This window comes from Musca autumnalis, unplaced genomic scaffold (assembly GCF_047663935.1).
Source record: "Musca autumnalis isolate F117 unplaced genomic scaffold, ASM4766393v1 scaffold_1, whole genome shotgun sequence".
Lineage (NCBI taxonomy): Eukaryota > Metazoa > Arthropoda > Insecta > Diptera > Muscidae > Musca > Musca autumnalis.
In genome coordinates, this window is record NW_027411644.1 from 221,722,322 (window position 1) to 221,734,595 (window position 12,274).

At 39.8% G+C, this 12,274-nt stretch overlaps 1 protein-coding gene across 1 annotated transcript; it reads right to left on the bottom strand.

Annotated features, from left to right (window-relative positions):
- Positions 1–2,102: 2,102 nt before the first annotated feature.
- LOC141389163 (uncharacterized) lies at positions 2,103–11,783 on the bottom strand. The gene is made up of 3 exons (XM_073960230.1): positions 11,485–11,783; positions 2,832–4,434; positions 2,103–2,705 (listed from the first exon to the last, which is right to left on the bottom strand). The coding sequence occupies exon 2, from the start codon at positions 4,430–4,432 to the stop codon at positions 3,347–3,349; it is 1,086 nt and encodes a 361-aa protein (XP_073816331.1). The 5' UTR covers positions 4,433–4,434; positions 11,485–11,783; the 3' UTR covers positions 2,103–2,705; positions 2,832–3,346.
- Between the last annotated feature and the right edge of the window lie 491 nt (positions 11,784–12,274).

Genomic DNA, 12,274 nt, shown 5'->3' on the forward strand with positions numbered 1-12,274 from the left:
ACCGATATGGCTTATCTTCGAATTTAAACTATGTTTGGACAAAATATTACGAAGGCCAAATTTTGGACCAAATCTGCTAATCCGTTCGAGAGTTATCTTGCTCTCCAACCACTATACTCGGTGTCATAGGGGCTCTTTGCAACTTTTAGGCTATTTTCTCAGGAAGTATGGACTTGCCCCTGATGAAACTTGTACCGTCGTATGGGGGGCAGTGAATACAAGTTGTTGCAACAAAAATCAAAGCGGTTCGAGAGCAGGTCCTAAACTGAACTTTTCCGAAATTTTGTGTGGGAGGTACCCGAAGGCGTGGACCGATTGGGTCCATATTGGAACCTCATCTAAGTTTGGTAGAAATATGACGATGTGCTAAGTATGGACCAAGTCGGTTATTCCCTTCAAGAGTTATCGTGCGCACAATTTTTCCAAACATTTTCGAACTTTTGTGGGGGAGGTACCGGAAGGAGTGGACCGATATAACCTATCTTCGAACTTAAACTAAGTTTGGACAAAATATTGCGATAGCCAACTTTTGGACCAAATCGATTCATCCGTTCGAGAGTTATCGTGCGCACCAGCCAACCAGACAGACAGACGGACGGACATTGCTAAATCGACTCCAAATTGTCTGAAACATATTTCGTCCAAACATACTTGGGGTCTAAAACCATTATTTCGATGAGGCACATTTTGCCCGTATGAAAGTGTATATACCCTCGTTAGCATAAATGCTGAGGGTATAAAAATGTGCCTCATCGAAATAATGGTTTTAGTTCCCAAGTATGTTGGTCGAAATGTGTTTCAGACAGTTTCGAGTCGATTTAGCCATATCCGTCCACCTGTGCGTCTGTCTGGCTAAATGGTGCGCACGATAACGTAATATTTTGTTCGGGTACGTCCCCCACAAAAGTTGAAATTTTTTCGTTAAAATTGTGCACACTATAACTCTCGAAGGAAGTCATAACTTTGCATATGACTTCCAGGAATAGATCGGGTTCGAATATATACTATACCTCCCACACAAAATTCGGAAAATGTGAAGTTTAAGCTCACCTCTGGGATCGTTGTGAGTGTTCAGCAGGATGGTGTTTCGGCCCCCTTTTTGAATGGCTTAAAAGCTCCAAGAAACCCTGACGATAGCAACTAAAATGGCAAATCCGCAAGATAACTCTCGATGGGAATCCCTGATTGGTCCAAACTTTGCACATCGTATTATTCCATCTACAATATCGATCCCGCCCTTTTGGTACCTCCCACACAAAATTTGTTGGAATGGATCGTTCTGAATTTTGTTTTTCGAAAATTTCTTCTTGGGAACCCTGTTACGACGACGCATTTTATTTTTGGGGGACAAGTCCATACTTCCTGAGATAATGGGTAGTACGTAAGATAACCCTTTACGGGTGGAACAGATTTGGTTTAATCGTTTTGCACCGTATTTTTTCTTACAGCCTCGAATTTTGTTCGAATGTTAACCAAATCGGACCACTCTTTCAGGTAACCAATCTTTCGGACCACTCTTTCAGGTAACTTGGATCACTCTTTCACAAAGTTGGGGAAGAGTGTAGTTTAAGGACTCGTCCAAGATAGTTTTTAAATTTTTTTCAACATGTTGGGTATGCGGTCCTAGTTAAGGCGGTTCATTTTTTTCGGGGGCGAATCCATTCTTCCTGTGAAATTGGCCTATGCACACCAGAAGTCTTGCGTTGGCTATATATTTCCGAGGCTGAGGGTATATCTCTGTCTGCATACTTTCTTACTTGTCGTCTTTATTATCATATTTTTATTATGTCAGACATGAAGCAAGACAAGAAAGCCAGGCGGTTAGGGTTCTTATATACCGAGACCTTAATACCCGCAGGCTAAATAGATTATATATACTTGCATGCGGTAAAAATGTGCCTAATCCAAATAACTATTTTATAGACAAAAATGTTTTAATTTTTTGCAGAAGTTGTGCTCGCGGCCCCGAAAAGTCCTGAAAGCTGTAAACAACCCAACGTTGGTTCAAACTTTGGATATTGTAAAATATCTCCCAATCTTAGTAAAGCAAAAACAAGTGTTTACCCTTCCGTCGTCGCTTCTACGTTTTTCTATTGCTCCATACACACTGCTCTTTATTATAACATAAGCGAGACAAAAATCATCTCTCCATCCATAAAAAATATGTTTGTACCCATATAAATGAATAGAATTGTGAGATATGTTAAAAAATGTTGAAAACATATATTTGTTTGTACCCAAACATATTTCTAACATATATGTTTCTGCGTGTAGTTTTCGCTTGATCTGCAAAACTTTTCTCCAGACATTTGTCGATGCAGGTCAACTTCTTGGTAAAGCCTCCGTAGTAAAGCTGGCAAACTATCGATAGTCGGACTATCGGGTCGGACTATACGACTCCTGATTTTCGAAATTGTAAAGGTCTTTACAATATTATCCAACCGAAATAGCTGCAATTTGGTATAAATACTTCGCTGGGGGATTAAAACGTTCCCACAGGGTATGATCGGTACAGGTCCACGTTTTGACATATCCCCTGATTTTCGGTATTTAGACACCTTCTTACACACATTTTTTTCGATTCTTATAACACACATATTTCTGCACAGAATTGTCGTTATAGTTCCACGTTTTAGTATAGCCCCTTTAGAACAACACCTCTCCTCCAAAAATTCTCAACATAGATCCATGTTTTGGTATAGCCCCTGTTTGTGTAGAGCAATGGGGGGAAAAGAAAAGATAAATAAAAACACAGAGGTATCAGTTCTTTATAATAATAAATGTTTGCTGGTTTATTGAATTGTTTATTCTGTTTATGACAACAAGATTACCTTTTGCTAGATGCTTTCTCTTTTAAAGATAAAAGTAAAGTGAACGCAGAGGTTCATTTGGATCGCAGAGGATCTTAGTGATCGCAGAGAATCGTCATGATCGCAGAGGATCTTCGGGTTTTTACTACTACAACTACATTTATTTCGGTGAGAGCAGAGTCTCTATGTATCAAAATGAGCAAACCGACAACAACCGTCGCCCGTTAGTATCTACACTCTCCGGTCTCCGCAGAGGGAACTTGTAGAGGTGATACACGAGCTGTCAATCAGCATCCGTGATCGACTGGGCTTGGGATGTTGAAGGCCAACGTATCTAACTTATACATTGCCGCCCACCTTGATACATTTAAATGGATCAACAAAATTAAATTAATATCAAGATATATATAATATTTACAAGCGAGTTAGGTAATATATATGTATATAGGTTCGTAAGTTCAGTTCATATGTGAGAGTTTATAATTCATTTGGAATTCAATCAATTTATTTCAATTCAACTAAATATACAATATTATTTATAAGTGTGCTGGACCCGATATTACCCATCCAAACGTTGTATACTGGGCCGTAGGTAGACCTGGTTGTGTAATTATCCTGGGAGATATTATTTTAGAATAAATTTCTGGACCAAGAACCATTGCTATTGGTCCAGACCGATCGAAGGTAGGATCCGCTAGTTCCAGGCCAACAAATGATTCGCGAATAGACGGGGGTGCGGACATGGAAGGTGTTACACCGCGGGTGATGTTTGCGACCCTAGCCGTTACAAACTGTTTTTGAGTTGAATCAAATCGGGACATGATTAAAAAATCTGCATGGTCCATGTTGTCGATTTTCGTTAACGGCCAATTCAACTCTGCTATCAGCGACGCACACACCTGACTAACTTGACAACATGGGTCCAAGATAGCCCTGACAGGCATAGAATTCTTCGGCATACACAGACGTACCACAACGGTGGGGGTTAACATAATAATTCTACCTACGGGTAAAACCGAACTTGGCAAAACGTTAGGAGGTGGTACCGGAAATATACCCCGAGGCACAACAGATGTCGATGGTTTGGGTTCCGCGCGAGAGGGGTACTGTGTTTTAGCCTTCTTGGACAGGTGTAGCATTGAATGGTGCTTATTTTTACAAAAACTACATCTAAATGGCACTGGACAATTTCGCGAAACATGGTCGGGACGTAAACAATTATAGCAGTAATGGTGGTACGCGACCGCTTTTAACCGTTTCTCTATAGACATTTTTTTAAATGTTGGACATTTATAAATTGGATGGGCATGGGAACATAATCTACATGGGATTGGAGGTTTGGCAAATGTAGCTTTGCTCATTTGGGACCCGTGGACCGTAGGGGTTGTAGTTTTGGAACCCACAGGGCGATTGTCTACAGCGTGAGTAGAGGGTGCTGCAGATTTCGCGTCTACGTTGGAGACGGAGGTTGTGGGAGCAATATCTGCGGTTGCAACAGCAATTGGCATCTGTATATCCGGAATGGCGGCCCTCAGTTCGGCTTCCACTTCCCGGTCGGACATCATTTCCTCATCAAAATCGGACAAGACCACTTCAGGGAACAATTCTTGCTGAGATGCCATAGCTAACACAAATAACAACACGAAAGAGAGAGTGGAAATTTTGCTTAATTAGGCAACACGACTAATTTCACGACTGGTCGCCTAACAATACCCTGAGCAGTACGGACATCTACAACGCGAACTTTACCGTCCGTACCAGGATGAGTATCTACCACACGTCCTAATTTCCACGAAGTAGGAGCAAGTTTTTCATGCCGAATGACAACCAAATCGTTGACTTCGACATTTCTCTCCGGATATTTCCACTTATAACGCTTATTCAAATGAAACAAATATTCTTCTTTCCACCTGATACAAAATTGATGCGTCAAAGCCTTCAATTTTCGATACCGATTGACTAAACTCAATGGCGATTCTTCGACGAGGGGTTCTGGCGGAGCAAGGAGGGGTGCACCTATAAGAAAGTGACCTGGTGTAAGCGCTTCTAATTCATCGAGACTATCTGACATAGGATGTAAAGGGCGAGAGTTCAAACACGCTTCAATTCGGGCTAAAATAGTGGAAAATTCCTCAAACGTATACGAAAAGGACCTGGCATGCTTATAAAGATGCTTTTTAAAACTCTTAACAGCTGCCTCCCAAAGTCCACCCATGTGGGGAGCGCCAGCCGGTATGAATTGCCAATTAAGTTCTTGATACCCCATTGCGGATGAAACGGCGTCACGACTTTCACGAAGAAATATTCTAAAATCTTTTTCGAACTCATGTGAAGCGCCAACAAAATTAGTTCCATTGTCCGAGAATATGGTTTTAGGACAACCACGACGACCTATGAATCGATAAAAGGTAGCGAGAAATGAAGCGGATGAAAGATCAGACGCAGCCTCTAAATGCACAGCTTTGGTCGTAAAACAAACAAAGACACAAACGTACCCTTTTGTGATACGACAAGCACGACCCGTAAAGGACTTAATATCAAAAGGCCCAGCAAAGTCTATCCCTGTTGTGGTAAATGGCCTGTTTATAGAAGTTCTTTCAGGAGGAAGCGCAGCCATAATCTGCGGACACGATTTATTTTTCTCTAGCCAGCAAACCTTACAACGATTAATAACGGTGCGAATAAGAGTTTTGACCCGAGGAATCCAAAACTCCATTCGAAGAATGCGAAGCATGAGCTGATTTCCACCGTGAACAGTTTTGGAATGTGCGTGTTCAACAAGAAGACGTGCGAACCGACATCCATATGGCAAAATAATGGGGTGTTTCTCCTGCTCAGACAAAGTGGGACAATTTACTAGACGTCCATTTAGACGCATAACACCAAATTCATCTAAAACTGGGTTCAAGGCAAGAAGAGAACTTGAGGAAGGTAAAGGCCGTTTATCCAAAAGATGCCTATATTCGTCTGCAAAATAAACCTTTTGTGCCAAGACTGCTAGATGATTTTTAACATTCCTAATTTCTTCAGAAGTTGGAATTTTATTGGTGGAACAATGTGAAGGTCGATTATGGGGATGAGTTTTATAAATGAACCGGTACATATAAGCCAAAACTCGCAATGCTCTATCCAGTGAAGAAAATCTCTCCAAAATGTCTTCATAACTCGAAAAGAAAGAATAATGTGTTTTAACACTACGCGTTTCCAATTCAGTTTCGAGGGGAGCGAGATCTGATGTTTTCCAAGTGGAGTTATCTAAACTCAACCAACTAGGACCCTTCCACCAAAGGGAACTATTGGCAAGGTCTAATGGCGAGACTCCGCGGCTTCCCAAATCCGCCGGGTTGTCTTCAGACTTAACATGGAACCAATTTCCATTTCCTACGTTTTGTTGTATTCGACAAACCCTATTTGCCACAAAAGTAGACCAAGTAGTTGGAGTTTTCCGTAACCAAGCTAACACAATGGTTGAGTCGGTCCAACAGTAAATTTTATGGATTGGGATCTCTAAATCATTCAATATGGGCTTCAAAAGTTCCGAAGCTAATACGGCCCCACACAATTCTAGTCGAGGTAATGACACTGATTTAATGGGTGCTACCCTAGTCTTGGAGGCCAACAAATTAACATGAATATGACCTTGCGGGTTTGTAGTGCGAATATAAATCACCCCCGCGTATGCTTTCTCTGAAGCATCAGAAAATACATGCAACTCTGCCAAAGAGTTTGGTTCATATTGAACCCAACGCGGAATTTTTATAGAATTCACCTGAGGGTAATTTCCAACAAAGTTTTGCCAGGAGTTGCTTGTAGCAAGAAGAAGAGAATCATCCCATCCTATATTATCTAACCACACCTTTTGCATTATTATTTTTGCTACGACAATAACGGGGGCTAGCCAACCTACGGGATCAAACAATTTAGCTATATGAGAAAGAACTTCCCGTTTTGAGTAGGTATCTTTGCTAGGAATGGGATTTACACAAAAATAGAACGAATCCAAACTGGCATTCCATCTTATGCCCAATGGTTTGGAACTACTTGCTTCTACAAAGGAAAGAACCTGGGCGTCAACTAAATGGTCAGTAGGCAAACAAGCAAGAACAGATTTATCATTTGAGGTCCACTTCCTCAACTCAAATTTAGCGGTGGATAGGGCAGCAATAAGCTGGTCACGAGAAAGTAAAGTAGTTTCTAAATCGTGTGCACCAGCGAGGACATCATCAACATACATACTCTTGCGAAGAATTTTCGAAGCTAAAGGAAATTCTGATTCACAATCATCAGCGAGCTGAAGCAAAGTACGAATTGCCAAAAAAGGGGCGCAATTTACACCAAAGGTGACAGTTTGCAATTCGTAATCTACAATAGGATCAATAGGGGACTCTCTAAACAAAATTCTCTGTAGTGAAGTATGTTGTGGGTGAACGCGTATCTGACGATACATTTGCGTTATGTCGCAATTGAACACGAATCGGAATAAGCGCCATCTCAATATTAATAAGACTAAGTCCGCTTGGAGAGTGGGTCCCACATGAAGGATGTCGTTTAGACTTACACCAGTAGAAGTTTTGTTTGATGCATTAAATACTACACGCAACTTCGAAGTCTGTTTTTCTAAATTGACGACTGGATGATGGGGTAAATAACATACAAGTGGCGCCTGTGAGGGAGAAATGGAGCACATGTGACCTAAGTCAAGATACTCGCGAACAACCGCATCATACATTTCCTTAAGGGAGGGTTTGCGTAAAAGCGAACTTTCATTTTTCAAAAATTGACGTAGGACATTCGGTCGGGAGTCTCCAATTTTCAGATTCTGAGGAAATTCAGACCGAATGGGAAGTGTGACAACGTAACGACCCTCTGAATTCCTCGTAGTTGTAGACCGATAGTTCTCCTCGCAGAACTTGTCTGATGGCGAAAGTAATTTGCGTTTGGGAGCCTCCTCAAGTTCCCAAAACCGCAGAAGTGTTTTATTGAGGCTGTCTTCCTCACTGAAGCTCAATGTGGTTGTGAATACCTGCAAAGGGGAGCAGGGAATTGGACCCGAGATGATCCAACCAAAGACAGAGTTTTGCGCCAACAATGAACCTAAAACATTTTGTTGTACCTCAGGCAACAAAATGTGAGGATATAAATCCGCGCCCAACAACATATCCACAGGCCGACTATCAAAAAGGTGTGGATCAGCTAAACGCAAGTTTGGCAAAGAACGATAAGTGGAAGAGTCAACCGAAAAGGAAGGTATATCACCAGATATCTTGGGAAGAACAAAGGCTTCAGCTTTCAACAAGATGGAAGAATCTAAACGTGAACTTATGCAGATGAGACAATTCTTCCTAGAGGTAATTGAAGAAGAACCATTTACCCCGGAAATGTTAGCAATGGTGGACCGAGTCGACAACTTCAATCTATTTTGAATATGCTCAGCTATAAAAGTAGCCTCAGACGCAGGGTCAATGAGGGCACGAACAGGATAAGTAGTACCTTCGTGAACTATATTTACGATGGCTGTACCGAGAAGAACTCTTGAATTATGAGACGTGTAATGAACTTGGCGGTTCATTACAGTCGGATTAGCACCAGAAGAGGTAGATGCAACATTATCTAAATGTGAAATGGAATTAGTCCTAGGAACGGGATGTGTCACATTTGACGTGGAACTATTTGTGGGTGCCGACCTATTAGGTTTATGCATGAGCGTGTGGTGCTTTTCATGACATACAAAGCAGCGATGCGTACTGGGACAGCTAGCAATCGAATGACCTCTCGACAAACAATTAAAACACAGGCCTTGTTTTTTAACAATAGTAAGTCTTTGCTCGAAAGTTAACTTTTTAAAACGGGGACAAGAATAGAGCGCATGATTTTCAAGGGAGCAGACAACACAACGATGTTTGGAATGTGATTTTATAGTATCAGACGAAGTTTTCGCCAAATGTGCCTTAACGTTGCGCTTATTAGGGGACTTAGAAGAATCTATACCTTTTATGTCACGCAAACAGGCAAGCGTCTGAATTCTTTCCGTGAGGAAGGAATCGAGCTGAGACCATGACGATAAGGACGACTTATCCGTGAGACTCTGTTCCCAGAGAGTCACTGTAAGCTTTGGCAGACGCTGAATACAAATAAAAACAAGAATAGGATCCCAGTGATCCGTAACAATGTCATAAACTGACATGGCAGACAAACAACCGTTTATGCCCCTTTGCAAAGATTTTAAACCTGAACTCGTTTCACTAGTTAAAGACGGAAGATCGAATAAAATCCTTAAATGACTATTTACAAGGATTCTTTTATTGTCATAAGTATCCTTGAGGGCTTTCCAAGCAAGAGCAAAACTTCTATGTGTGAGCGGAAACTTAGAGACGACTTCCCTAGCCTCACCTTTAGTTTTTTGAACTAAGTGACACAGTTTCTCAATGTCACTTAGCCCAGAATTGTTTATAACCATGGCTGAAAAAAGGTCACGGAATGTAGGCCACGACAAGAAATCACCGTGAAACTCATCAATATCACACGGAGGTAATTTGAGATTGTGCATAGTGTTAGAAACATATGGCGGCAAACTCCAATTAGAAATCGAAATATCAGCAGAACTCTGAATATCAAGCTGTTGATTATTAGTTGTAGGAGGCAAATTCAAACTCTGGTTAGAAATATTATCTGAATTAGAATTACCGGGCAGCCTATTGGATCTATCGGACTCCCTAGTCTCCATATTGCGACTGGTTTGTGCTGGGGTATTGTGAGGAGTACTACTGTGCATTGCAGTTGGAGTGGAAGGGGAAGATTTCAATGACTTTAAGTTCTCTAGTTTTTCATTCATTTCCGACAAACAATTGACATATCTTTCGCGAGTACTTTCATACTTGCCATCAACAGAAGATATTTCTTCTGCAGAAACACCCTCTTGAGACATCAAATGATCGATGTACTTATCATATGCATCGGAAGCCTTACTCCACAAATTTTGGAGTTCGGTCTTTCGAACTTCAAGATTGAAAATCGTATGATTTTCCGCTTTAATTGCACTGAAGGATGTTGTAAACTTTTCAATTTTATCGGAAGCGCGGATAAATTGGATTAAATTGATGTTCACCATTTTTCCAAGTAAGATTTTTAAAAAGAACTGCGAAAAGAATTATTTAGATTGGAACCAAAAGACGCAAAAATCAAGATATAACTAGGAAAAACCCACAATCGAATGGAGATCGACACAAATGCCAAAGGAAAACAGATCAAAAAAATCTAAAATCACAAAGCAAACTAATTTGGTGGAAAGAAGAATCAAAAATTTCCCGAAATTAGCAAAAGAAATCAGAAATTTTTAATTTAGTGGACTTTTTCTTCTAATTGAATAAATATTTGAACAGTTCTTGAATGAAATGTTAAATAAATAGTCAAAGAATAATTTAAAAATGTATTAAAATGGTTAATATTTATCAAAATATTCAAAAAGCACAAAAAAGATCAAATGAATACAAAAAAACTTAATTTTTCGTTATGTACCGGGTGTAGGGTGCACGAATTGTCGACCGAAAATAAAATTTGCTAATGCCTATAAGTTGTAAGCACGCGCTTCTTCAAAAAAATCTTTAAGAAATCTTTAGGAAAAAACGGTATTTTTCCACAAAAGAATTTAATAAATAATGCAGATAATAGGCTGATTGTAGGGTGAATTTATTTTAAAAATCCAAAAACGCAAATTTTATTTCAAGAAATTTTCGAGAAAAGAAAAAAAAATATTTAAGAATTTTAATTTAAAATTTTCACAATTTTTTTGGGGCCCACTGTGCCGTGGTGAATAAAGAATACCACACAAAAGGGAACACACAAGTAGTGGGGGGGTGTGTGTGGATGTAACTGCCTCGCTACAAACAGACCAACGACAACGACCAAGCAAGCAGTGAGAACTGGAGAGGCAAATGTTGTTGGTATATTTATGAAGGCACAAAGTGACGCTATCAAAATTAAAAAAAGGCGCGTATTCTTGTTGTTGTATTTACACGACAACTAGACCAACGGCACTTACCCAACAGTGAGAGCTGGGGAGATAAATAAATTGTTGTTATATTTCTTACTGAATATAAGAAATAGAAAAGGGCTAGTATGGTGATTGTTTTTGCAATTGGCCGAATAACAAGTGATAGTGGCAGAGTTAAATAAATTGTTGGTAGGTTTGCGGCCGATTTAGAAAAAAGAGCACAGGGATTATTATATTATTTTCGGTGAGAAACAAACGAAAATAATACGAATATTACGAATATTGGTTGACTGCAAACACGATCACTCGGCAATGTACAAAATGTGTGGGGAATATTGCAATAAGCAAGAGAAAAAAAGGCACACTACAGCGGCAGATTATTTCAATTAGAAAAGTATATTTTTTTTGTGTTAAATATTAAGAAATTAGCACAAATTTATGGAAATGTTCGATTATTTCGCGACGAATTGGAAAATAGTGCAAACACGACTCGATTTCAGAATAATTTTAATTGATTTATATAGAAATTAGTTTATTGTGGACTGTATATTGAACGATACCGGAAAATAGGGTAACAAAAAGGCGACCAGTACCGCGATCAAAAATTAAAAACACATTTTTTCACTTTTGTTTTCAAAAAATAAAACGAAATCTCACACAAACAAATGCACTGAACTTACGTACCTTGTTTTTTGATGAATTTATGTGATGAGATGATGATTTTGATGAAAGTGGATGATGTGGTGATGCGGTAGGTGCGGGGATGCGTTGTTGATAATTTCCTTTGGGAGAAAAAAGGCACAATTAATAACCAGGCAAACTTCTCAAATTCACAAATCCGGCTCGATGCGACCAAATGTTTGTGTAGAGCAATGGGGGGAAAAGAAAAGATAAATAAAAACACAGAGGTATCAGTTCTTTATAATAATAAATGTTTGCTGGTTTATTGAATTGTTTATTCTGTTTATGACAACAAGATTACCTTTTGCTAGATGCTTTCTCTTTTAAAGATAAAAGTAAAGTGAACGCAGAGGTTCATTTGGATCGCAGAGGATCTTAGTGATCGCAGAGGATCGTCATGATCGCAGAGGATCTTCGGGTTTTTACTACTACAACTACATTTATTTCAGTGAGAGCAGAGTCTCTATGTATCAAAATGAGCAAACCGACAACAACCGTCGCCCGTTAGTATCTACACTCTACGGTCTCCGCAGAGGGAACTTGTAGAGGTGATACACGAGCTGTCAATCAGCATCCGTGATCGACTGGGCTTGGGATGTTGAAGGCCAACGTATCTAACTTATACAGCCCCCATATAACTGTACCTCCCGATTTTCGGCATTTTAATTTTTTTTTTAATTTATCATTTGAGGTTCCGAGTGGTCACAAAACATCTCCACCAAAAATTGTTGACGTTGGCCCATGTTTTGGTGTAGGCCCCATATAACGGTACCTTCCTATTTTCAGTATTTTG